A 27,903-nucleotide genomic window follows, 5' to 3' on the forward strand; every position below is an offset into this window, starting at 1 on the left:
AACAACAGTAATAATCAGTAATAATAATAGATGATAATAATAATAATAATAATAATAATAATAATAATAATACTAGTAATCATAATAAATGTCATTTTACAACCGACGTCACTTTTTTTGTTCCCTAACTGACATCAGAAAAACGTTTTAAAGCATCTAAAATACCCAAAACACGCAGTATGATATTTTTTAGTCAAATGCAAAACACCAATAAAATGAGTTAAAGTGTCTAAAAAGTACTTCAATTTGAAACCGGAAGTGGCCAGTTTCAGAAGGTCCCTGCCCCATGTTCGTGGTGCTTGCCTTGCTCGAGAATCAAAACAATGGCTTTAGATTTGGAGAATATGCTTTCTTGTTACTCATCCAGTTATGAATATGATTCAAATAGTTCTGAAGAAGAAAGCATACATGTTTGGAATCGATTAAAGAATTTATTCCATGTCATTTTGAGGCATCAGGGGTGGGAAATGTCGCACCCAAAAAAAGGCAGAACATGGCGACAAAGCCGTAAGGAATTAATCAGCCCGTTTCCACAGGCTGATTAATTCCTTACATGGAGCTTTGTCGCCCTCTTCTGCCTCTTTTTGGTCCTACATGACGTTTTCAGACCAAAGTACAGCAAAACGCATTTCCGTGATGGAAGGACTGCTACAATGTGTAATTTTTTCGGTCAGGGGCGTTCCTTCAGTGACGTCACGTGAGGACTCGTCACCAACTCAAAAACAAGACTTCCGGAATATTCAGCGTGAGTCTTAAAACATAAAATATAGCTATATGCGGTGGAATCTTTGTAAAATACGCTCAGACGAAGTCATTTGAAGCCATTTTACAAATTATGGACACAACTTGGCCGTTGGTTGTCCTTTAAGCGCCATTCAAAGCTCTCAAGGACACTTTACAGTCACAGACAAGCATAGGTACTATAATAAATAAAATACAATCACAAATGCAATAAATAAAATACAATTATAAATAGAAACAAGAGAGAGAGCTACACATAAAATGCAATTTTAAATAGGTGGGTTTTGAGATGGGACTTGAAGGTGAGAAGAGAATCGGTGTTCCGAATGTTGGGAGGAAGTGAGTTCCAGAATTTGGGGGCAGAGCAGCTGAAAACTCTGTCCCCCATCGTGCTGAGACGGGCAGGGGGGGGGCAAGTTGAATGGATAGCTTTAAATGTATAAAGAAGAATCTTAAAGATTGAATTGTGATTAGTTTTTGATTAATCTGTCATCTCATTTATTTGCCAGCATTGTCGTCTCTCCTGCACACTGTCACCAACTCCGCTCAGGCCACTCGAGCTTCCCCAGAAATAGCGGCCACGTCGTCATCAACGGCAGCCAAAACTCCCAAACTTAAACCCACCGTGTTAAACAGCGCCAAGCGAGAAACCCCAAGCAGGAACAGAGTGTGGGAGAAACCCCGTCAGCTGTCCCCGCCCCAACCCCCTCGCCTTCCCCCCGCGGTCTCCCCTCCCAGCCTGGAATCCAAAATCAACAGTTTCTTGCAAGGCAATCCCGGTTTCACCATGGCTTTAGGCGGCGACACCAGTCCCGACGGCGTGGACGGGACGCCGGTACGCGACGAGAGCGGCGGGACCCCAACCCAAGACGAGATCATGGACGCCCCCGGGAGCGCGCCCGAGTCGTCGGGGCCTTCGGGCAGCAACAACCTTTCACCCACGGCGTATCGCAGCGAACCCTGGGACGCCGTGATGACGTCGTCGGGGGGTAACGATGACGGCGATTTTGCGTCCTCGCGGTACGGCGCTGCGAAACGGAGCGAGGAAGCGAAGATTGCGAGGATGACCTCGGCGCCCAATAAGGAGCTCGCCAAGGCGAAGAAAGATGCTCAACACAACCGGGCCGCCACGGCGGGGGGCAACGCCAGGGCGAAGGGGGATCGCCGGTTGTCGGCCGGTTCCCGAAAAGCGAGCGCGGGTTCCCAAGACGGAGGCGCCATTGGAAAAACAGGCGACAAGTCACCCGGAAAGGACAACGGGGGCTACCATCGCATCGAGACCCTCGTCTCCCTCTGTACCGAGGGGGCGCCCATCGAGACGGTGGGTTATTCCAACCAGCCCACCGCGGGGGAGCGAATCAAGACGGTGGAGAGCATCCGCGTGATTGGACGAGACTCTCGGCGAGGGGGAGGGGCCGGCGCCCGCTCAGGCGCCTCCATGTGGTACGAAGAGGAAGAGTACATGGAAGCCCGTTCGGCCTCCCCCCACGCCGTCCCCCGCCAGGGAGGAAGCGGCGACATGCCCCCGCCGGCCCATCTCCTCACCCACCCGCCTGCTCCTCCCCCGATCCCTCTCCCCGTTCCGCCCCCGCCGCAAATTGCCTTCCAAATGCTTTACCGTGGCGACGGTCTGCAGACTCCTCCCCCTTCTCACCTCCTCCCCCAGCCTCTGCCCTCGGCCCATTTCTTTGGCACGGCGCCCGCCTTACCGCGACCTCCCCCGCCTCCCGCATCCCCCCCGGGGGTGATGGTGGGCGGACTCCGCATGCAAGCCGGTCCGCTGGCGGGTGTGGAGCGAGGGGGTCCGAGGGGCAGCAGGTCCTCACCCCGCCCTTTACTGTCATTATTGGGCGAGCCTCCCAAACTGCCTCGCCCGGGCACGGTCAAAGAGCCTTTTGCCACCCACCACACCCCCCCGATCCACCGCCCGGGCGCACCCGGTGCCCCGCCACCTCTCCTCGGCCGGGTGAAGGAAACCCCGAATTTGCAGCCCACGTCTCCTTCGACAGCAACCTCCCCCGCCGTCGAAGGCGCGCCCGCACGAGCACCCCCGCAATCCGCCGCGCCTCCCGGGCAAGCCGCCCCGGCTAATCCAAGCGGGCAACCCCGCAACCACCCCCCTAGTCCAGTGCCCCTCCTGGCGCTTCCTACTCAAAGGCCCCCCCTGCTAGCCGTCCCCAACCCGCACAGACCCCCCCAGCGAGGCCGATTTATCGAGCCGGGCGGCGGGAGGTTCCGCGGCAACAAGCGTCCCGCCCCACCCTTCGCGGGTGGCCCCTTCCACGGGCAGAAGAGACCCTTCCAACCGCCGCGTTTCTGAAGTGGCCTGCCCAGATGAGAGAAGGGGGGGCTCCTCCGCGAGCCGCGACGCTAGCCTAAACCCACCGCAGTGTGTGTTTGCCTTGCTGGTATGAGCCGAGGTTTATTTCCTTACTTTGAAACGTTCTCGTTTTTTGTGTGTGTACATAGACAAATTAAATATTCCCCCCAAAAATGCTTAGTGAAAACGTCTCGTATAAGATTATCTCCTTCGCTTTGGCAACGCACACCAGGAGCATGGAGCTCGAATTAGCATCAAAGCTACACATCCTTTTTTTCATTCGTTACACAGACGCTCCCCAACTTACAAACGAAATACAGTAAAGTCTCGTTATATCGATAGTACTGCTTATTACGATACTATTTCTATGAACGCAAGGAGAAAATTTACATGCCGCACGATCGGATATATCACAGGTGTCAAAGTCAAGGCCCGGGGGCCAAATCCGGCCCGCCACATCATTTTATTCGGCCCGCGAAAGCAAATCAATCTTGTGAAATTCCATGATGTGTGCTAAAATCCTAACCAAAATGTCAGATTTTTGGATGTAAACAGTCATTATTCTTGACTTCAGATTTGAAAACTAGTTATTCATTAATTTATTTTTGCGCTCTATACGTAATATGTGGAGGGGATTAACATTCTAATGGCTTCCCCAAATTCATAACGGCCCTCGAGAGGAAACCATAACTACAATGTGGCCCTCGGCAAAAAATGACTTTGACACCACTGGGATATATCGATAGTCCGGTTATATCGATATTTTTTCCGACTCCCGAGAATATCGATATAACGAGACTTTACTGTACATCCCGGCCGGTCGTTCGTCAGGTGAATTTGTTCGTAAATTGCTTCATTTTGTATGGAATGTATTTTCAAGTCAAACACTGAATGGGGAAGTATAAAACACAGACGCTCTAACGGACGGAAAATAAATTCACACCGACTGTAGTACGACGACGTATATCCTTAGGTCTTCAGGAAGCCATTACTGAAGCTGCTGGCACGTAGTTACTGAATTATCGTATTTATTTGAGGATAACAACATTGCTGATGCTAAAAAGTTTCAATATATCATTTTTAATTTTTAGTTTCACATCATTCAAAATATATCTAGCTAGCTATCTATTAGCGAACTGGCTAGCTCGCTAGCTATCTATTAGCTATCTCGCTAGCTAGCTATATATTTGAGTTATTCCGGGTTGAGTGAACGCTGGCGCGTGTGGCTGCCGCTGCTCACCCAAAGAAAAAAAAAAACTTATCCTGTGACTATAAAGTGACCTTGAGAGTTTTGAAAGGTGCTTATAAATGAAATGTATTATTATTATTATTATTATTATTATTATTATTATAACGCACAAAATTTTCTACCTAAAAAAACTCAGTTTGGGTGTGCGTTATAAACGAGGCCTGGGAAAAAAATGATCATACATATTTAATGCTTTATCCCTTCCAGGAGTGGGCAGCATTTCCATGGCTATTCTTGCCCATCAGTTTCGATTCTCGGAAAGACCCGGATCACACGCATTCCTTTTTTTTTTAATTGTAAATTATCATTTCTTCATTTCCTTTCCTCGCCTCGCCCACACTGAAACATGAGTTAACGGACAACCGACGTCACTTTTTTTGTTTCCTGACTGACATCAGGAAAAACGTTTTGTAGCATCTAAAATACTCAAAACACGCAGTATGATCTTTTTATTCAAATGCAAAACACCAATAAAAATGACTGAAAGTGTCCAAAATCTGCAAAAAATTAAGCTGCGAATTGGGCTTTTTCAGAAAGTCCCGCCCCCAGTTTGTGACGTCACGCCAAGACGTCTTGCATTGCTGGAGAATCAAAACAATGGCTTCAGATTCGGAGAATATGCTTTCTTCTTACACATCCAGTTATGAATATGATTCAAATAGTTCTGAAGAGGAAAGCATACATGTTTGCAATCGATTAAAGAATTTATTCCGTGCCATTTTCAGGCAACATTGGGGGGGGGGGGGATGTATCACCCAAAAAGAGGAAGAAAATGGCGTCCAACCTCCTGTGAGGAATTAATCAGCCCGTTTCCACGGGCTGATAAATTCCTTCCATGGAGCTTGGTCGCCCTCTTCTGGCGGCTTTTTGGTGCAACACAAGGTTTTCAGACCAAACAAGTACAGCAAAATACATTGACGTGATGGAAGGACTGCTACAATGTGTCTTTTTTCGGTCAGGGGCGTTCCTTTTGTGACGTCACGTACGGACTCGTCACCAACTCAAAAACAAGACTTCCTGAATATTCAGCGCAAGTCTTAAAACGTAAAATATTGCTATATGCGGTGGAATTTTTTGTAAAATACACTCAGTAGAAGTCATTTGAAGCCATTTTACAAATTATGGACACAACTTGTCCGGAGACGTTGGTTGTCCTTTAAGCATTGCTGATTTGCACAATTACCAATATCCAGAGTTAACATTCAGTGTTTACATTGCCATTCAGTGTTTGCATTGTCAATAAATGATTTTTATCTCAATGCTTGGTCCGAGCCGAGAAAAAGTCAAACACATTTTTAATTGAGAATTAGGGGTGCGCGTTATACTCGAATAAAAACTGGGAAGCGGGAATTCCTCCCTACCCACATACTCTAGGCAGCCAATCGCAAGCGACCTCGGCGGGAAAAAAATTGCGCAATACAATAGCTAACTTTTAGCATCTCTATCCAAACATTTTTTGACATACATTACCCGCTAAAATGTTCGGATGTATTGTTCTTCATAACTCGAATGTTCCTAAGTTGAGGAGCGTCTGTACTCTACATACATTTCATGACAGGTCTCACTTACTACACAGCGGGGCTGGAGGGGGCGGGGTTATTAGATTCCAAACCATCAAAACACGACTACTTCCGAAGTTGCTTTTCCTCTCTGAACGCTTGAAAGTGTCCACTGTCCTACAACGTTGTTTGGAAATGATTTCCTCGACTTTCCTGATGTAAATAACCCCTTTGTCTTTCTCGCATTACAAATTTTTCTCTTCCCGACTATCCCTCCCTAAACTTGTAAATATAAACGTGTGACTGACTGCCTCCACCCACCCTCACCCCCTTCTTTTTTTGTTGTAAATGATGCTCACTGCTGCAGCCTATCATTCGAGTGACCGAGGCCTTGGAAACGCTCATTTAGCTTCAAATGTGTCTTTTATTTCATTTTTTTTTGTTTCTTTTTAATCCAGCACCTGGAAAACCGAGGAAATAATGATGTTTTAATTAGGAATGGGCATACTGGTCAACGAGTCATGTTTCTGCCTGAACACCGGCCGATGTGATGGGAAATTGATCGACATCGATGCAATCACCCAAAATAACATAAAATATTCAGATTTATTTTTGTTATCTTCTGTTTAACTCATTCACCGCCAATGTGCAAAAAATGTGTCCACTCCAGTGCCAGGGTTTTTGTCATTTTCACTCCAAATCCAGGACCCACAAAGTATTGAGTTTTAGGACTACATAAACATTCAATGCAGCGTAAGAAAACCTTTTTTTTTTTTTCACCAGAAAAAAAAGTTAATTCCTAAGTTATATGGGTCTGGAGTTATCTGAGCTTGAAATGGGGGCAGCTGTACAAAAGTCAAATGTTACCTCTTCGTGGAATGGGAAAAAAACATTACCGGAGGTCTAATCAGTGCTTTATCGGCACCCCCTCGCAAGAAAAAAAAAAAAAACAAACCCGAACAAATTCGAAACTGGCGCTCCCCGTCGTATTTTCAATTCGTGAATACATTCAAGAATGGCGGTGAATGAGTTAATAGCTCCCCCAACCCTCCACAAACAAGTATATGTACTCAAATGCTCATGCCTAATTATAATTTCAAACGTACTGTGGTGCCTTGAGATACGAGTGAGCCGACATAGGAGGTTGCCAAGAAACCAATCGATCGACTTTGGGATAAACTGCGTTTTTGCCACGATTGAACAATTTCATCGGAAATGAGGCTTCAAGGTGTCTCGTGCAACCCCTGGTTGGATTTTACCATAAAATCTAGCCAAAAAAACCTTATACTCGTACATTACTGTTTTATAAGTCTGCCTAAAAACGCTATTTGCATGATTGCAACTTTTAACTATAATAATAGGCAAAGGTGTGTGTTACTCCCTGAATAATGACATCATTTTTTGTCCCTCAATGATACATTTTTCATAGCTGTATTGTACTGTAATGCCTCCGGTGGCCAAGGTGGGAACACCAGAAGGAGCAGCCATATTGGCCAGCCAAATGATTCAAAACTAAATTCTTTACTGTAGTTACAGTTATATATATTTTTAACAAACCACAATATTAAATAGTCCTATTTTTTCTTGTTAACGACAAAAAAAATGTGTTTTGAGGTGGAGGTTGGAACGGATTAATGGCATTTCCACTCATTTCAATTGACCAGGGTGTTTTTTTTTTGAAGATGCGCGTGTTTTGAGCATTGAGTGATCACGGAATAAATTTAGATGGCGTCTCAAGGCACCACTGGTACTTTTTTTTTTCTTCCCAGAGCGCGCTTCTCGTTAGCATTGTGGATTGAAATCGTTATAAATGGGGTGTCTGCCAGTATTTTGGGGAGCTCCTGCATGTCCTGACTTGAATAAAATCCAGACTTTCAATGAAAAAGGGGGGCGGGAGTGATTTGAAGTCGCTCTTGAATAAATAGCGCTATATAGTTAGTGTGCGCTTCTTTTTCTTGTCTAGCTGAATAATGTAGCTATCGTGGATGAAATTCAAGCTAGCTCGAAACTAGTGTAATTTTGATGAAATGCATTTGCACTGACATCTGACCTGCTGTTCATTTGAATACTTATTTCATCGTAATTATCGCCCATGTCACTGTCTTAAATGTCTTCCGCTACAGAAAGCTTGTGCATTTGCTTACTTGTTCAGGAAAAAAAAAACACCAGCGGTCCTTTTTTTCCCTTTACAGGATTCAAGGCTCCCTCGCACTTCACTGTCCTCCACGTCAAACATACTTTTTAACATTGGGCAAATAGATGCTATGCCCATTTCAATGTTGTTGCTAACCAAAAAAAGCAGCACGGTCAATGCTAAATATATAGTTAGAAAGGCTACCCACCCACCACCTTCAGTTGAATAAACTTCAGCCAGTATATACAAAAAGTTGTATAATGTACTCAAGTTCACCTGCACTCCAATTTTGTACACCATGTTGACAATGGTTTCTTTGCTCCTCCTGCAATTCACTTTATTCTGGCTATGACAGTTTAGCTGTTTCTGACACACACTATAAATATCTACTACTCTCCTTGTGACATGTTTTTTAAACAAAAACTGACACCAAGTGGATGGTTGTTTGGTAAAAATTGCATCAATGATGTTATATCACCCGTGTGGGATTGTCCAATTATTTATCAGGACACCAACAGAGATAGTTTCCCCCCCTCACAGTCAGTGCATACATTATCTGAGTTTTAATCCTCCCGTGCCCCATCCTCCTTCATCATGTGCTCCACATTGCATTTGGTTATTTTGGGCACCCCATTTTTCTGTGCATATTTGAAAGTCACTTAAAAACTATATTACAAAGCAGCTTTCTATACAGTAGAATTTCTATCCGCACCACACACGGGAAAGAGCATTAAATAGGCACTCTTGGTGACTTTTTATGTCCATTATATATACCGTATTTTATTCACAACATATGGGAGCAGCACTAAATGTCCCCGCAGTGCATGTCAGCTGTAATTGCAATCGTGCTTTCTCCATGTCGCCTCTTCGGTCGTGTACATTTTGAAACTGAATTTGAGTGCACATTCTCTTTGTTTTTCTTCGCATAAACGGTCCCCGACAACATCCCAAACGTCTTACATACTAAATGTCACCTTTTTGTGTTTTAATTTTCACGTTGTTTGAGTACATTCCAAGTGTGAAACCATCATGTTTGCTAGTCGTGACGTCACGTAGCCCAAACTGATTCTCTGGAGTGGATTTACCACCACCGTGTGTCCAATATAGTGAACTACGCATTAGCGCTGCTATTTTAATAGGAATTTATCATTTTCTTCACCCGAGGAGCAGTTTCCTCCAAATAGTTTGATAATTTTATTAATTTTTTTGATGGATTATCTTGCTGTCATCTGGTTATCAATAAACACAGTTCGTTGCGTCCACACACCATTTAGGCTTTTTTTAATCACCTTTGAGTTGCATTCATTATAGATGCCTGTAATGACGATTAGTCAATTGTAGACACGTTCTAGGTAACGCAAACTGGCTTTTGTTTGTATTGAATTTTTGGGGGTGTGCTTTTAAGTGAACATATTCCCTTCGAATTTTCAGTCTGGCGTCGTTTTGACACCTTCCCGTGGAGATGCGAACTAAAGTTAAACACTACGGAGCGCGGTGACGTCACCTGCGTCTTGTTCCGGGATCATGGCGGCGTGTGTTTAGTGCAAATCGGTGTTGCTCGTAGTTAGGTGGACGACGTGTGTTTGACATGGCGGCGACGCTTGTACTTCGGCCGCTGCTTCGGCAGACTAGCGCGACAAAAATATACCGGAAGTACAGCAAGGTGCGCTAGTGTTTTCTTTCCCTCGTTAGCAATAGAGGCTAACGTTAGCATGCAGGAGGTCGGGACTGTGATGTCATTCAGTGTGGCCAGCGGCAGTTTGTCATTCAAGAGGAATTTATCGCATGGCGTTTTCACTGTCATTTTATTTTAGGATAGTTTCAAAACGGAATAATAGAATCACACGAAATTTTTAATTTTAAACTACGGTGTAGCTTGATTTAGTAGCTCGCAGACACCCGGGTCAAAAAGTACTTTGCATTGCATAGCATTTTTCCACTCGAAGTATCGTGGCAGTGATATTTAGCAAGGCTATTTTTTTGTGTTTTGAGTTTCTACAAAAAATGTATACCCACATGAGGATTTTGAAATAGTATCCATTCAATCATGTGCACTTCTTTTTCACATTTTTTCCCCCTTTCACCGTTCAATTATAGACGTGTACGATATGATACTGTTGTGGGCTATCAATATTGCTGGACTTTTAATCAATCGTTAAATGCCCGGGACTATTTCCAATTCATTTAAGAGATAGTTGGATCACAAAACTGTAGTTCAATAGCCATCCTTAGTTCAAACACATTGCACTTTGGGGAATCTTTTCCCCTCACTTTTATTTTGATACACTGAGTTCATTAACGGGAAAGTAGAATTAGCTAAAATTTTTGCGACATAAAAATGATGCTAATGTAAGAAAATGTGTCATGCAGGTTGGGATGGTTGTCTTGTCTGCATGACTGTTTTCATAAGCTGCCTAACATACTTATCACAGAAAAAAATGAAATTATGTTGTGTGATACTTGTGACTGATTCACCCTGTATCGGCCATTAAGTCCATAAATGTTTCTGTTCAACAGGTTGCTATATCAAATTGTTGCAGTTTAATAGTCGTACAAAGTCTTCGTGGGTGAAGGCCAGTTTAAAACAATTCTTAACAGTACCGTTTGTTATATTCCACACTATTACATTTTGCATGTACTTACAGAGTAATTAGGATGTAAGAATTCGTACAGTTAGGAAGTACAATTTCTACAATTTTATTGCTCAAACCATTTTTTCTTAATGTCATTGCCCTCTTGTCAACGTTTGTCTTCAGGCATGTCCGGCGTTGCCTGAGCGAGTGCAAGTTTTCGAGTCTCTCAGGGAGCGAAAGGGCAACAGGAGAGTTGAGGCTTCTGAAAAGCACATCAGCGTCCACGTAGGCGATGGAACGATTGTGAAGGGAACCGCCGGGGTCACAACGCCACTCTCCGTCGCACAGAGTCTGCGGTAAATATCAACCTGTGCTTTTTTTTTGGGAGGGGAACCACTTTGTTGATCTCATTCCCCATTCCAGTGAGAAAGGAGCCTTAGTGAGCAAGGTGAACGACGAGCTTTGGGATCTTTGGCGCCCCCTAGAGACCACATGTCAATTACAACTTCTTGGCTTTGACTCACTTGAGGGAAGACAGGTACAAACATTTGCATATTTTCATTCTTTTTTTTTTGCATATTTTCATTCTTTTTTTTTCATTCTTTTTATCAAGTACAGTGATATCTTATTTTTCTACCATAATCCGTTTCAGAAACTTGTTCAAAAACCGATTTGTTCAAAAACCGAAACAGCACTTTCCATTAAAATCAATGGTAAAAATCTTAATCCGTTCAAAGTGTAGAAAACACATCATTACAAACATCATTTTTTACGAGTGATACTACTCAAAAATGGTCTGGCTGTCAATTTGAACTGTTCCAGTCTACTGAACCTTTATGTTGTCCAGGCCGCATGGCGAACTGGAGCATGCGTGCTGGGTGGAGTACTGCAGAGGGAGTTTGGCGCCAGGGTGTATCGCCAAGGAGTCACCGAGCTCGGCCTTTACTGCGATCATATGTTGGATGACAGGTCAGACGCAGGCCTTTTAAAATGAAACCTGTGGAAAAGCTAACTGATGGAATAACAGCGTCAGCTAAATACGCACATGCGCTATCTAAATTCAAACTCCTTATAATGCGGTGCACCTTTTGTATGGAAAAGGTTTTTAAATACAGTGGTACCTTGGCTTACGAATGCTTTAGCTAACGAACTTTTCGCCTTACGAACATTAAATTTCAAGCGAATATAATCTTGGTGTACGAACTAGTTTTCGGGAAACACACAGAGCGCCACAATGGCTGGCGGACTAATTTTCGGCGGAAGAACACCAAATCACATGGCCGAACAGCGCCACCGTGGCTGCCGGACTACTTTTCCACACACCCTTTTTCTGAGTGCATACGTGGTTTGCTATCAAGTGGATACTTTTGCTTTTTTTTTGGGACCGAAATGCTAAGTCGACCATTGCTACGTATGGCCAAGGGTTTTTCTGTGTTGTCTAAGCAACGGTCTCAGGCAATAGAAGAGGTTGAAAAACGTTTGTTGATATGGATGAACGAAAAGCAGCTAGCAGGGGACATTGTGAGTGAGGGTATGATCACCGAGAAAGCACGGCAATTCATTCATTTGGATATCATCAAGAGGCAACTACATCAACAACCATCATAATGGTCAATAAAATGACTTTATTATAGAGTACAGTTTATTTCTTTAATGACAATATAATAGCACATTTATTATACATAAAATAAGGCTTATTTAGTCAATTTGTGTTTTGTAGGGACCTCGAAACAGATTATTCTAATTTTTAATGGTTTTCTATGGGCAATTAATGTTTGGAAGACACGCTTTTGGCCTTACACACACTTTCTGGGAACCAATTAAGTTCGTAAGCTGAGGTATCACTGTATGTCTTTGGTTGAAGGCGCGCCTTGCATTCATGAAAATACTGTCATTTTTTTGCTGTCCCGATTACAGGTCACAATGGTGTAAAATAATTTCTCGGCTTAAAAAAAAACCACCACAAAAACCTTTTCATCTGACAAAAAAAACTGCCATTTCACCGCATTGTTTGTCTTTTTTCCCCAAGTGGATACAATTTCACAATGTAAAAATTGACATGAATTATTAGTTGTCCATTCATGTCAGCTCAGAAGTGACGAGCTAATTTAGTTTAGCCCAAGTTAGCGTCGTCTTTCAGCAAAACAAACCCCCCTGCCAAGATGACCCATATCCCACCCCAAGAGAAAGCCAGCGTTACACCGCGTACGCAGGGGCCCCCCGACTGACCTTGATTTCACGTCTTGAAATAGGACCCCCCTTTGTAACCCCCTCCGTGACATTCCTCATCCCTCCGTGGAAACCATCTGTTTGTCTTTTGATGTTCCACCTGCACCCTTCCCTCGCCCACAGCGCCTCCTTGTCTCTGAGTGATGTGGAGGAGCGATGCAAGGCGGCTGCTGCCCTCAAGCTACCGCTAACCAGGCTGGAACTCGATGCGGAAGAGATGAGTGAACTCTTCCAGGTTCGTAACACTCGCGTGCTCCAATTAGTCAACGATCCATCACCCTCGTTCAGATAAACGAGCATTTTTGTCAAATGAACGGTTTCTCAGTTCCGGCCATGTGTGTGTTTTCAAAAGAGAAGCGGCAGTAAAAAAAGCTAAAATCCATTTCGAAGGCAGGAATCAGTCTTTTGTTGAGCTTTACCTCTGTAGAAAGGTTTATCAGGTGCACCTTTAATGAATGACATTTTAAAACCTTTTTGCATATATATTCACTTTAGCTAATGAACTTTTCGCGAGAATATAATCTTGGCAGACAAACTAGTTTTCCGGAAACACACGAAGCGCCACAATGACTGGCGGATGAGTTTTCGGCGGAAGAACACCAAACCACACGGTCGAACAGCGCCACGGTGGCTGCCGGACTAGTTTTCCACACCCACTTTCTTTGAATGCACTCAGTGCAGACGTGGTTTGTTATCGAGTGGAGTACTTTTGCAATTATGGGACCGAAAAAGACCCCACCATAGGCTAGTGTTCAGCCGAAGAGGACAAAAAAGAAAATTACGGTCGAGCAGAAGGAGATCATCGAAATACATGAACGTGGTGTGCATTTGTGTGATTTAGCGTACCAGGATGCTAAGTCGACCATTGCTACGTGTGGCTAAGGGTGTTTCTGTGTTGTCGAAGCAACGGTCTGAGGCAATAGAAGAGGTTGGAAAACTTCTGTTGATTCGAATTAATGAAAAGCAGCGAGCAGGGGACAGTGCGTTGAGGGTATTATCGCTGAGAAAGCACAGCAACTTGACTTGGATATCATCAAGAGGCAACTATATCAACAACCATCACAAAGGTAAATAAAACAACTATTTTTCAGTACAGTTTATTTCTTTAATTACAATACAATAGCACATTTATTATACATAAAATAAGGTATATTGTGTGTAGTCTTAAATCGAAAATTAGTCAAAAATTATGTTTATTGGGGATCTGGAAACTGATTATTCTCATTTTTAATGGTTTCTTATGGGAAATAAATGTTTGGCAGACCAACTTTTTGCCTTACACACACTTTCTGGGAACCAATTAAGTTTGTAAGCTGAGGTATCACTGAATAAGGCATACCGGTTTATAAGGAATGAATGACATATTCTTAAAAACCTTTTCGATATATAAGGAACACCAAATTTTAAGGCTCACCTTCAACAGAAAACATTTTTCAATACCTTTTCCTTATATAAGGCGCAACGGATTATAAGGCGCACCATCAATGAATGACATATTCTTAAGAACTGTTTCCATATACAGTAAAGTCTCGTTATATCGATATCGGATATATCGATAGTCCCGGTTATATCGATACTATTTCTATGCACGCACGGAGAAAATTACATGCAAACAGGGTCGGATATATCGATAGTCCCGGTTATATCGATATTTTTTCGGACTCCCTTGAATATCGATATAACGAGACTTTACTGTATAAGGCGCAGCAGATTATAAGGCACAGATCAATTAATTACATATTTTAAAAAAGGTTTTCTATATATAAGACATACCGGTGTATAAAGCGTCTGCAGTTGATTTTGTGTATTTTTTTTCCAGGATGACATGCTTAGCTTGCGGCTTGCGCGGGAGCAACTGAACGGCCCAAGTGCTACCGTATACAGGCACGTGTGTTCACACATGCTCACCCACAAACCAGCATCTAAATATTTATACATACATATTTATATAAAATATTTCACACACAAGAAAATATTCTGACAATTTTTTTGTGCGACACAGGTGTGGAGACAGCATAGCTCTCTGTAATGGGCCCCTCCTACCACACACAGGCATCCTCAGGTTGTTCAAGATGCTCCAGGTGCGTTCATACGTGAGAGTAAATGTACTCTCATTGATCTTCTTGATGAGTCGGGGGCACCCTGAACTGGTTGCCACGAAGTCTGCAATTTCTGAATTTGCTATTGACGGCAGCTATTCAGAATCATCCTGTCGTCAGTTCACCACTCGACTCGTTTTATTTCCGCAGCGCTTTGACAATAAACCGCAGCTGTAACAAAGTGCCGTACGTAGTAAAGGTGGACCATTAAAAGACCATAACTGTCAACTGTATTTAGAGAGCACTTTGAAACAACCGCCGCTGTGTACACGGAGCAACAATAAAACAATACATTAATAACGATGACCATAAAATTAAAATCAGGGCTCATACGGATACAAAAACAAGGAATAAAAATTGAGTTTTGAGACAAATTTAGAAGATGTGAACGGCCTTCTTTGTCTTTATATAGCTAGCTATCTTTGTTAGCAAAATTCTTAGCTCGCTGAGATAGCTAAGATATATTCGGTAGCTAGCTAACTCAATCTTTACACAGCTAGCTACCTTAGCTAGCTACCTTTCTAATATATTTTAGCTAGCTAAGATAGCTAGCAAAGATAGATAGCTGTATAAAGATTGAGTTAGCTAGCTAGCTAACTCGATCTTTATAACGCAAGCTATTTCAGTCCATTTGTAAGGTGAAACAAAAGAATGTAAAAAAAAATACATTTTTATGCTAATTGAATGCATAAATAAACAACGAAAGCATTTTTTGTGTTTTATTTACTCCTAATTTAAACTTCTGTAACGCTCATATTATTTTAACACGCACCACGGAGTCCCGAAAATCTCCCGATTTATTATTTCTGACACTTAACATGTATGTAAGATAGCTAAGATATATTCACTAGATAGTTAGCTAAGATAGCTAGCTGTGTAAAGATCGAACTAGCTAACTAGATCTTTATACAGCTAGCTAGCTATCTCGCTTGTTACCTAGCTAAGATATCTTTATTAGATAGCTAGCTAGCTGTATAAAGATCGAGTTAGCTAGCTAGCAAGCTTTAAGATAAAATAACAACTTTTTGTTGTTGTCAAAGCACCGGATTACAATGGCAACCTGCTCATGAAAATGAAGCTGTGCCGTCAAGAAAAAATATTTGTGTTATATATATATATAGTATATGTGACCCGGTAATCAAGTGCAGTTTTAAGCCTTGCTAATCTGACAACTTGTTTACTTTAGCCCAGGGGTGTCAAAGTCATTTTTTGCCGCGGGCCACATTGTTGTTATGGTTTCCTCTCGAGGGCCGTTATGAATTTGGGGAACCCATTAGAATGTTTAAATCCCTTCAAATATTACATATAGAGCACACAGCAAATGAATGAATAACTCGTTTTCAAATCTGAAGTCAAGAATAATGACTTTTATGGTGGTTGACATCCAAAAATATGAAATTTTGGCTCAGATTTTAGCAATCATCATGGAATTTAACAAGTTTGATTTGCTTTCGCGGGCCGAAAATAATGATGTGGCGGGCTGGATTTGGCCCGCGGGCCTCGACTTTGACACCTTTAGCTTCAGCCCATACATGTAGAGGGCTTAATGGGGCTGTGTGAACGGAATGTTCCTCGTGGTTATTGATCCATAATGGAGCTGTTTTCCATACTGGCCTGTCATCGCACCGAATGCGATTCTACGGCAGCAGGATGTTTTTTTTTTTCAGAGGCCAGTTTCCTGTTCTGAGCTCTTACAAACACACACGCTATACTCGCTCTGCGTACGTCTATCAGAAACTGACTCACATCGCTTAGCTTTATTTTCCCGCGGCGCATACATTGACGCAAATGTTTCTGTTCCACCCTCACGTTTGCTCTCTCACCCGTTCAGCTGTCACCCGTGACCTTGACTGATCAGAGCGACTGCCCGGGTTTGATGCGTCTCTTCGGGGTGGCCTTCCCTAGCGACAAGGATAAGGACGAGTGGGAGAGGGAACAAGAGGCGGCCCGAAGGAGGGACCACAGACGAATCGGCACGGTAAATGGAGCCGATTGACGAAACAAGATCAAACAGAAGATATTGATTTAACAGTCCTCGGCAGGGTGCACCCTGAACTGGTCGTTGACCAATCACAAACCCGGCATTCCAATTCCCAGAATGAGGTCAGCATGTCGCCAGCGAACTGAACTCACTTCACCATGGCATCGCTTTGGCAAATTGTGATTACAGTAAGACCTCAACTTACGAACTTAATTGGTTCCCAGACAGAGTGTGTAAGGCGAAAAGTGTGTATCTCAAAAAAAAAAAATCCCATAGGAAACCATTAAAATGGGAATAATCCGTTCCTAGGTTTCCATAAAATATAGTTTTCAACTAAAAAGCCTTAAAACTACACACAACATACCTTATTCTATGTATAATTAATGTGGTAGTGTATTGTAATGAAGGCTTGATGGAATGGCGTTGGAGGTCGAAGGTCAAACGGAATTGCTGTTTGGAAAGAGAGGCATATTACATGAGGACTGTAATTAAAGAAATAAACTGTGCTGTAAAATAAAGTTTTATTTACCTTTTTGATGGTCGTTGATGGCTTATGAAAGGAGAGTCACCTTCCATAAGGACTGTTGATAACTTAACCTCTGGTGCTGTTCGGTTGTGTGCTTCCGCCGAAGATCACTCCGCCAGCCGTGGTGGTTGTGTATTATGAAAATAGTGCTTATTATAAGGTTTAATTTTCAGAAATGTAAAGTTTGTAAGACGAAAAGTTTGTAAGATAAGGTGTTTGTAAGTTGAGGTCTCACTGTAGTTTAAAAAAAAAAAGCTTCAAGCCATTAAACGCCGTACCCTGTCCTGTCCTAAGTTTACTGACACTCTCGATATCAAAGAAGAACCGCAGTTTAGCCTCAACGCCAAATCATCCATTTCATGCTCATGAATTGAAAAACAAAAATGGCGCAGCAACAATCTGACATTCTGAAAGTACTTTCATTCATATATTCTTTATCTTCTACATAGAATGACTAATATCAGTGCCATGTACTTGCACTATGTAGTTATTTTTTGGAAACATTTTTGCACAGTTATACATTTCGATGATGCTTAGAATACTTTGTATGTATCTTTTTTTGATCCCCGTCACCGCCCTTTCAAATATGCTGCTGTAGATTGGAAATTTCCCCATTGTGAGACTATTAAAGTCTTTCTGATTCGTATTCTGAAACGGAAAGAGCGGAGGCGCTTCCATGAGTTCCACTCAAATTTTGGGTAGGCCACGCCTCCACTGAAATATGATTGGCTGCTGCTTTATGCCATTTAAAAGTCATTCGATTGTAACGATGCATTAGAATAATAATAATAATAATAATACATTTCATTTATAAGCACCTTTCAAAACTCTCAAGGTCACTTTACAGTCACAGGATCAGTTTTTCTGTGGGTGAGCAGTGGCAGCCACATGCGCCAACGTTCACTCAACCCGGAATAACTGAAATAGATAGAAAGTTAGCTGGTTACCTTATCGATAACTATGAGCTAGCTAGATAGTTGATAGATAGCAAATAGCAAATATATAGCTAGCTTAGTAGCCAGCTAGTTAGCTAATACATCTTAAGCGGCCAAAGAAAACGTTTTCTGCATGTCGGTGTCAACGAAAAATGTTTTTTTTTAAATCAATCGTGTTTCTCAGGAGCAGGAGTTGTTTTTCTTCAATGACGTCAGTCCTGGAAGTTGCTTCTTCCTGCCAAAAGGAGCCCACGTGTACAACACCCTCACCGATTTCATCAAGGTGAGCGTCTTTTAAGGCTTTATTCACCCATTCACAACATTTATTCGGGAATTGAAAATATGACATAGAGCGCGGGTATTGTTTTTTCATGCTTGGTTGCCGATACAGTGCTGGCAATTTTTTCCACAAGGGGGCAGCATTTCCCTTTCTTCCATGTTAACGCTTTCTTACGGCTTCAGCTGTTGTTTAAGCGCTATATCAAGCAATATGCATTAATGTATTTGTATTGTAATTTGGACAGCTGCCCTCATTTCTAGCTCATAACTCCAGACCGATATCATTTAGGAATTAACTGTTTTTTTCTGATGAAAGAAAAGTGTATGGTTTCTAACGCTGTATTGTGCCGTCATTGGTCGTCATCAGCGTTGGGGGAAAAAAAAATCAAGCTAAAGCTAAGTATAAAACCTGAGTCATTCCACATTTTTTCCTTCATGTTTTTTGTTGTACTGAAAAAAAAGGCAGTGATGCACTGAAACCTCAATAAGTCAATAGTGAAGTAGCGGGGGCTTACTGTATTCATGAATAAAGTGTCGATATAATAATAATAATAATAATAATGCATTTCATTTATAAGCGCCTTTCAAAACTTTCAAGGTCACTTTACAGTCACAGCATCAGTTTTTGTGTGGGTGAGCAGCGGCAGCCACATGCGCCAGCATTCACACAAAATGTCCAATGGGTGTTTGCTTTCAACATTTATCTTGGAGATGTGCACATTCCACCATGACGTCCCCGATCCACTCCTGAAAAGGATGCTTTGATCCTTTCCTCTTTCATCTAGAACTGCTTCATGTCACAAAGAGGGTACTGCAAGTGCTGAAGAATGACTGTGTGTTTGTGTTGTCATATTTGTTTTTAGGTTTTACTTCAAGGTGGCGTCACGGGGGTGGTTGCTTTCCCAGCGGCTCCTGTATTTTGGTTTTCTACGTCTTTCTTTCCTTTCCTACTAGAGTGAACGCTGGTGCGAATGGCTGCCGCTGCTCACCCGCACAAAGAAAAAGAAGTTCTTATCCCGTGACTATTAAGTGTCCTTGAGAGTTTTGAAAGGCGCTTAAAAATTAAATGTATTATTATTATTGAATATTTATGTAGTCGTAAAACGCAATATTCTGTGGGTCCTGGAATTCGAGTGACAATGACAAAAACCCTGGCACTGGAGTGGACACATTTATGCAGTGAATGAGTTAACTGCAACTTTTACTTGGGGGCGGGGGGGGGGGGTTGCTGCCGTTTTCCACCGCTCAACATATCCCAAAGGTCATTGTTGTTTTCCATCAACGGTTAGGATATTGGTCTCGTTTAAGTTTGCGTTTATTGCCATGCGCTGACAGTTCCGGCACGTTTTTGCACTCTTTGTGACACTCACTCATACTTCATCCCTCCCTCGGGCAGAGCGAGTACCGGCGGCGTGGCTTTACCGAGGTCATTACCCCGACTCTGTACAGCACTGCATTGTGGAAGCGCTCGGGTCACTGGGAACACTACAGCGACAACATGTTTACAGTCACTTCGGGGGGCTCTCAGACCTACGCGCTCAAACCCATGAACTGCCCCGCGCACTGGTACACACACACACATTAACCCCTTTTTCGGCTATGTAAGCTTTCAGTCGCACAGGGGTAGTCCATCGATGAAAAGGTTTCTTCAGCCGTCATTTATACTTCTTTGAAGGTGTCGGATGTTTCGCTTCTCATCCAAGAGGCTTCGTCAGCTAACTAAAATGTTGCTGGTAACTCTGGCCATATATATATATATATATATATATATATATATATATATATATATATATATATATATATATATATATATATATATATATATATATATATATATATATATATATATATATATATGAGGTTGCGGAGCCAGACCTCTGCGCTTATAGGTCTCTGCTCTAAGGTTGGGGGGGGGGGAGCAGTGGACTACTCCCTGAAGCTAATCTGATTACCTCTTCTGTTTTATGTTCTATTACTGCCTCTGATTGCCCCATTTGCTCTGGTATCACCTCATCAGCATAACTAAGCCTATTTGGTAACGATCTCAGAAGTGTGTTGTAAGCACGATCCAAATTAAACCTCACACCACCATGGCGATTCAATGAAGGGTTTTGCTGTTTTATAAAAATAGCTTCTTTTACTCCCCTTTCAAAACATCTATTTTCTTTCGCTATGATTTTAACCTCATAGTCGTCAAATGAGTGGTGGCGAGCTTTTAGGTGCATATGTACTGCAGATTGAGGCCTCCTGTTATTATCCCTGCGATGTTGATAAAGTCTTTTTTTGTGAGAATTTACCCCCTTTATGTTCAGGAGGCCGTAACTGTTTTTTTACCCCCCATCTTGCATTTCAGTCTCATGTTTGAGCAGCGTGTGCGCTCGTGGCGAGAGCTTCCTCTGCGCTGGGCCGACTTCGGGGTGCTGCATCGTAACGAGCTCTCCGGCGCCCTCGGGGGTCTCACCCGGGTCCGCAAGTTCTGCCAAGACGACGCTCACATTTTCTGCACGCCTGACCAGGTACGTAATGAAAGCCATAAGTTGTTGGAGAAAAAGAGCCTTCGTTCAGTTGATTGCTTTGACTTGTGAGCGCAAGTTTGAGATACAAACGCAAAACTCAACACACTTTATTGTCAGCAGCCATTTTTCTAATAGCCAAAAAACTCCTTGGGGTTTAATCAAAAAACTCCTTGGGGTTTTTAGTGACACTCTTGAAAGAATCAGAATCATCTTTATTGGCCAAGTATGTAGAACACAAGGAATTTGTCTCCGGTAGAACACGCTGCACTAGTATCATCATTAAAAAAGACATGACAAGTAAGTATGGAGGACACTAATATAATCTAATCTAATGTCATGTAATTCCTTTATATAAGTGGTACCTCTCAGGAACAACTGTGAGACAATGTGCAAAGTAGTTGCTGGAAAAGGTGGTGGACAGGGTGTGGAGGGTTCAGTCAGATTTTCAACGCTCTTGTCTTGATTTTTGTAGTGTTCAAGTCCTCAAGAGTGGGTGGGTAGGATAAGAATTTAAATTCAAAGAATTTGACGAATTAGATTTTAGCATTTTAAAACGACTGAAGCTCAATAAAACACAACTCGGTCATATTTATTTTCGGGTAGAAAAATGGTCGCCAAACTGTTGATGAGATTCACAAATTTTGTGGAGTGCTAGTCTATACCTACTTAATAATAATACTAATAATAATAGTAGTAATGATAAATAATAATAATAATAATGATAGAAAAGCTTGGCCAAAACAAACATGCAGATCAAACCTCTAAAGATGGAGGCCACTGATTTGCTGTGGCGACCCCTTGTAGGGAAAAGCCGAAAGAAAAAGAAGAAGAGTAGTTTCTCTCAACCCAGAATAACTCAAATAGAAAGCTAGCTAGCTAGCTAATAGATAGATATTCATACATACATATAAATACATTCAAAAATATATTGATATTTTTGTTTATTTTTGTTTTTTGGGGGTGAGGGTGCACAGATTAATAGCATTTCCATTCATTTCAATGGGGGACGATTCTTTGAGATGTGTACTTTGTCACGCAATGAATTAAACTCCTATATAATAGGAGGGACCACTCAGACAGAAGCCCTGTCAGTTATCCCCATCCCAAAATTCTTGTAATTAGCCGTAAATACCACAAGATGGTGACAAATCACTGTTTTTGTAGTTTTTTTTCTTCTCTAAATTCAGTCATGTGCCCAAACTGAACCAAATAACTAATAAAACACAATCAGCAGCAGTCTGTTTATCATTAACTTCCCTCATTTGTCAAATTTCCCCCCACCAACATGATCAGAACATTTTTTTTTAAGTCCTAACCCATCCCAAATGTTGACCCAAAATCTTTTATATTCCGACGCAACCTGAAAATGGGACACACGTGGGCTCCGATTTCCGCCATTAGATGGGCCACACTAATAATCGTGCTGACATTCCAGCTCGCTGAATGCATCCCTTTGTCTTGATCCAACCTCACACTTTAAACATGTGCCGCACACAGTAATCCCGCCCCCCCCACCCCCTGAAGTTCGAGTCAAAACCCCATGTTGGTCTCCTGTTTAACCGCAGAGATCTTAGGATGAGCCGCAGCACTGCGTTAGCATCTCAAAATATCATTTTCCAGTCTGAATTGAAACCTGCTAATTAGAGGTAAGATATTAACTCATTCACTGCCAGCCATGTGCAAAAAAAAAATGCCCACTCCAGTGACAGGGTTTTGGGTCACTGTCACTTGAATTCCAGCACCCACAGAAAATTGAGTTATATGACTACTGCAACATTCAAAAGACGTTAGAAACCTTAGACTCTGTTCTTTCATCAGAAAAAAAAGTTAATTCCTCAATGAAATGGGTCTGGAGTTATATGAGCTTGAAATGACGGCTGTCCAAAATACAATGCATTGCATACATGGTATCTATTCGCTATCTAATTAGCTATCTGGCTACCTAGCTAACTATCTATTACCCATCTAACTAGCTAGCTAGCTATTAGTTATCTATTAGCTAGCTAGCTTAATTTCTATCTCAGAATCAGAATACCTTTATTCGTCCCACAATGGGCAAATTTGAGTTATTCCGGGTTGAGTAAACGCTGGCGCACGTGACTGCCGCTGCTCACCCGCAGAAAAACTGATCCTGTGACTGTAAAGTGACCTTGAGAGTTTTGAAAGGCGCTTAGAAATGAAATGTATTATTATTATTATTAGTTTATATAGCGCTTTAACAACAGCTGAAACTGGAACAAAGCGCTAATATGGAAAAAAAGGAAATTCTGCCCCCTTGTGGAGAAGACAAACATTGCCAGAGGACATTGCCAGCGCTTTATCGCGACCCAAGCATGAAAACCAAAACCCGAAAAAAATCGGGAATGGCGCTCCACGGCATATTTTCAATTCCCGAATCAATTCGTGAATGGCAGTGAATGAGTTAAATGTCAAAAATTAGTTAAATGTCTAAAAATGTCAATCATTGTGTTCGGGTTTGGCTGGGTGGGGCTTCTCATTTGGGGACTTTTTTTTCATGTTTATAAACATGTATACTAAAACGATATGTGGATACTAAACTAAGGAAGACTTGTTATGAAAAGAATGTTATTCTTTGTTTATTTTTATGTATAATTTCTTTATGTAGATTTATTGTATTGTGTTCTTGCCTCTGGTTCTCTCTCTTATTAAAGGACAACCGACGTCTCCGGACAAGTTGTGTCCATAATTTGTAAAATGGCTTAAAATCACTTCGACTGAGCGTATTTTACAAAGATTCCACTGTATATAGCTATATTTTACGTTTTAAGACTCGCACTGAATATTCCGGAAGCCTTGTTTTTGAGTTGGTGACGAGTCCGTACGTGAAGTCACTGAAGGAACGCCCCTGACCGTAAAAAAGACGCATTGTAGCGGTCCTTCCATCACGTTAATATATTTTGCTGTACTTGTTTGGTCTGAAAACGTCATGTTGCACCAAAAAGAGTCAGAAGAGGGCGACCAAGCTCCATAAAAAGAATTTATCAGCCTATGGAAACGGGCTGATTAATTCCTCACACGGAGCTTGGTCGCCATTTTCTGCCTCTTTTTTGGTGATACATTTCCCCCCCAATGTTGCCTCAAACTGGCACGGACTAAATTCTTTAATCGATTGCAAAGATGTATGCTTTCCTCTTCAGAACTATTTGAATCATATTCATAACTGGATGAGTAACAAGAAAGCATATTCTCCGAATCTGAAGCCATTGTTTTGATTCTCCAGCAAGGCAAGACGTCTTGCCGGGACACCACGAACATGGGGGCGGGACCTTCTGAAAATGCCCAATTCGCAGCTCAATTTTTTTGCAGATTTTGGACACTTTAAGTCATTTTTATTGGTGTTTTGCATTTGAATAAAAATATCATACTGCGTGTTTTGGGTATTTTAGATGCTATAAAACGTTTTTCTGATGTCAGTTAGGAAACAAAAAAGTGACGTCGGTTGTCCTTTAATTCTCATGTACGTGTTATTGTTGTTAATGTCTCTCTTGTTGTCCCCCCCCCCCCCCAACTCTCACTTCACAGCTGGAAAGCGAGATTGTGGCTTGTTTGGACTTTGTGAAAAGCGTTTATCAAGTGTTTGGCTTTTCCTTCCATTGCCTCCTGTCCACACGTCCCACTCCCTGCCTGGGGGAGCCCGAGCAGTGGGACCATGCCGAGCAGGTAAGCGCATTTATTTATTCAATTGGTCGCGATGAAATGCGCGTCAACGTCCTCGCACGGCGACTCCCTCATAGTTTTCGCCGCTATTTATTTATTGATTTGTTTATTTATTGGATGTGCAGCAGTTAGAGCGGAGTCTGCAGCAGTTTGGCGAGCGTTGGCAGTTGAACCCAGGGGACGGAGCCTTCTATGGGCCAAAGGTGAGCAACAAGTTGTTTGTTTACTTGTTTATATATTTATTATATTTTTTTATTTATCCATTTGTTTGTTTACTTGTTTATGCTGACTACTATGTTGCCAATAAAATCATTGCTTGAAAAAAAATATGTCAAGCCTGCAAGTAGACATAAGATTTTACAGATCAGGTGTCTGCGCCGACAGTTCAGGAAGGTCAAGTCAGGGTGTGCTTTGACAAACAAATTCTAAGCTCCTTAAAAAAAAAACATTCCTCCTTCCACATCCCTGGCGTGTTTGCAGGAATTAGCCACATCCGCTCCAGTCTGGTGCCAAATCATTTTATGTGCCCGTTGCTTAGGAAAAACTGCAATTTTCCCCAATTTTCAGATTGACATCCAGATCAGAGATGCGATGGGCCGACAGCACCAATGCGCCACCATCCAGTTGGACTTTCAGCTTCCAATCCGATTTGACCTTCAGTACGTGGGGTAAGTGCACATTCTCTGATACCGGGGACACCTCAGAGATCAATATCGAGCCCGACAAATTTCCATTTGACCCTGGAAACTATTCTCAAGCAACTTTTTGGGGGATGTCTTAGGCGAGATGGCAACTCCCATCGACCTGTGATGATCCACCGCGCGGTGCTGGGCTCACTGGAGAGGATGATTGCCATCTTGGCTGAAAATTTTGGAGGAAAATGGTGAGATCAAACCGCTATCATGTTATCAATTGCACAGCGAAATGTGTCCTGCGACTGCAAAGTTTTGAAAGGCGCGTAGAAATTAAATGTATTATTGTTATTATTATTATAATAATAATTATTATTATTATTATTGTTATTATTATTGTTATGGTTGTTGTGGTTGTTATTGTTGTTTTTATTTTTATTATTTGTAGTATTTTTATTATTATTTTTCTTATTATTATTTGTATTTTTAATTTTTCTATTTTTATTATTATTTTCTTTTTATTATTATTTTTAGCATTTTTATTATTATTTTTATTGCTATTTTTTATTGTTATTTTTATTATTATTATTGTTATTTATTTGTACTTTTATTTTTATTTTTTTATATTTTTACTTCTATTTTTTCTATTTTTATTATTATTTTTATTGTATTTTTTTATTATTATTTTTTTTTCATTTTTATTATTATTGTTATTACTTATTTGTACTTTTTTTTTTTTGTATTTTTACTTCTATTATTTTTATTTTTGTAAAACTCGTCACCATTTCATTTATTATGGTATTAGTATTATTGTTATTTTTTTTACTTTTATTTTTTTGTATTTTTACTTCTATTATTTTTATTTTTGTAAAACTCGTCACCATTTCATCTTGGTCTTCCAAAGGCCGTTTTGGTTGTCTCCGGCGCAGATCATGGTCATCCCCGTTGGGAGCAGCTGCGAGACAGCCGCCAAACAGGTCAGTAACAAAATTATCATTTATTTTAGGTTGGGCTGGGGGTGCAGGAAGCACAAATCCAATGTTTGCGTTGTTTGAAGTTGGTTGGGCAGTTTCGTGGAACCGGCTTCATGGTGGATTTGAATGAAGACTCTGGCACCACCTTAAGCAAGAAGATCCGCTCTGCTCAATTGGCACAATACAACTACACTTTTGGTAATTAAAAATGCCGATAATTTTATTTATCAATATTTATTTATTGTGACAACAAATATTTTTTTGGGGGGGCTTCCAGTGGTTGGCGATCAAGAGCGCGAAAGCGGCACGGTGAGTGTTCGGAGTCGAGGCGGCCAGCAGCTGGGCAGGAGGCCCGTCAAAGAAGTACTGGAGGGCCTCTCGCGACTACGAGATTCCAGGAGTAACCGAACAGACTTTTAAAGGCGACATAAGTGACGTTTCATGATCAAGTAACGCAACTGGACAATACCAAAATTTTCCGGCGGCGCGGAATATATATATATATTTTTTGGTGACTCCTTGTGATGATGTTTTCTTAGAAGTTTTTTTCCAGTTTTCTGTACACAACGTATGTCCTTCAGGTCAAAATGACCAGTGTTTGGTAAACCTCCCAAATAAGCAGCTTAAAGGACAACCAACGACTCCGTTCATGTTGCGTCCATAATTTGTAAAATCACTTCAAATGACTTCTACTGGGCGTGTTTTACAAAGATTTCACCACATATAGCTATACTTTACGTTTTAAGACCGGCGCTGAATATTCCGGAAGTCTTGTTTTTGAGTTGGTGACGAGTCCGTACGTGACGTCACTGAAGGAACGCCCCTGACCCAGAAAGCGACACACAATGCATTTTTGGGTACTTTGTTTGGTCTGAAAACTGTGTTGATCCGTGTTGATGGCGAAATTAAAAGGAAAACACATAACGCGATGGTGAATCGTGTGTTGCACAAAGACTACTACAGTAAAGTCTCGTTATATCGATATCGGATATATCGTTAGTCCCGGTTATATCGATACTATTTCTATGCACGCACGGAGAACATGCAAACAGGGTCGGATATATCGATAGTCCCGGTTATATCGATATTTTTTCGGACTCCCTTGAATATCGATATAACGAGACTTTACTGTATTTGATACCACTCATTTTTATTGGTGTTTTGCATTTGACTAAAAATATCAGCCTGCGTGTTTTGGGTATTTTAGATGCTATAAAACGTTTTTCTGATGTCAGTTAGGAACCAAAAAAATGGTGTCGGTTGTCCTTTAACTCATTCACTGCCAGACAATGTGCAAAAATATGGGTGTGGAGTTATATGAGCTTTAAAACAGGGCGGCAGTACAAAATACGATACAATACAATACATACATATTGGTTTATCTAGCGCTTTGCCTACAGGTTCATCTTGTCTGCTACTGTCTTGTTCACATGTTCAACTAATTGTTTTGACACAAAACTAAAGCACTAAAACAGTCTGTGGTGTGTAAAAAATGTGACCTTATTTTCAGCTACATTTGCCTCATGGGTCATTTTGAT

General features: G+C 41.6%; 2 protein-coding genes across 3 annotated transcripts in view; both read left to right on the top strand.

The window, feature by feature from the left end:
• rprd2b (regulation of nuclear pre-mRNA domain containing 2b) overlaps positions 1-10,837 on the top strand; it is a 25,294-nt gene extending 14,457 nt beyond the window's left edge. Inside the window, exons 10-11 of one of the 2 annotated variants that reach the window (XR_016115196.1) lie at positions 1,251-3,149; positions 10,700-10,837. Coding sequence is in view for 1 of the 2 variants with exons in the window: in XM_088997912.1 (XP_088854038.1) it covers positions 1,251-3,061 (1,811 nt within the window). In the remaining variant the exon portion in view is untranslated. Of the gene's footprint in view, positions 1-1,250; positions 9,204-10,699 lie in introns of those variants that run through there. The other variant, XM_088997912.1, reaches the window with a different exon arrangement.
• Positions 9,447-27,842, top strand: tars2 (threonyl-tRNA synthetase 2, mitochondrial). The gene is made up of 18 exons (XM_088997913.1): positions 9,447-9,606; positions 10,700-10,872; positions 10,940-11,054; positions 11,364-11,485; positions 12,869-12,980; positions 14,565-14,629; positions 14,748-14,826; positions 16,676-16,822; positions 18,471-18,569; positions 19,962-20,131; positions 20,919-21,081; positions 24,625-24,762; positions 24,885-24,962; positions 25,327-25,427; positions 25,541-25,642; positions 26,296-26,368; positions 26,449-26,563; positions 26,643-27,842. Exons 1-18 carry the CDS (start codon positions 9,532-9,534, stop codon positions 26,783-26,785), a joined length of 2,070 nt encoding a protein of 689 aa, XP_088854039.1. The 5' UTR covers positions 9,447-9,531; the 3' UTR covers positions 26,786-27,842.
• The last annotated feature ends 61 nt before the right edge of the window (positions 27,843-27,903 follow it).

The sequence above is a fragment of the Hippocampus bargibanti genome, linkage group LG06 (genome assembly GCF_051943395.1).
Source record: "Hippocampus bargibanti isolate YZ-2025 linkage group LG06, ASM5194339v1, whole genome shotgun sequence".
Taxonomy (NCBI): domain Eukaryota; kingdom Metazoa; phylum Chordata; class Actinopteri; order Syngnathiformes; family Syngnathidae; genus Hippocampus; species Hippocampus bargibanti.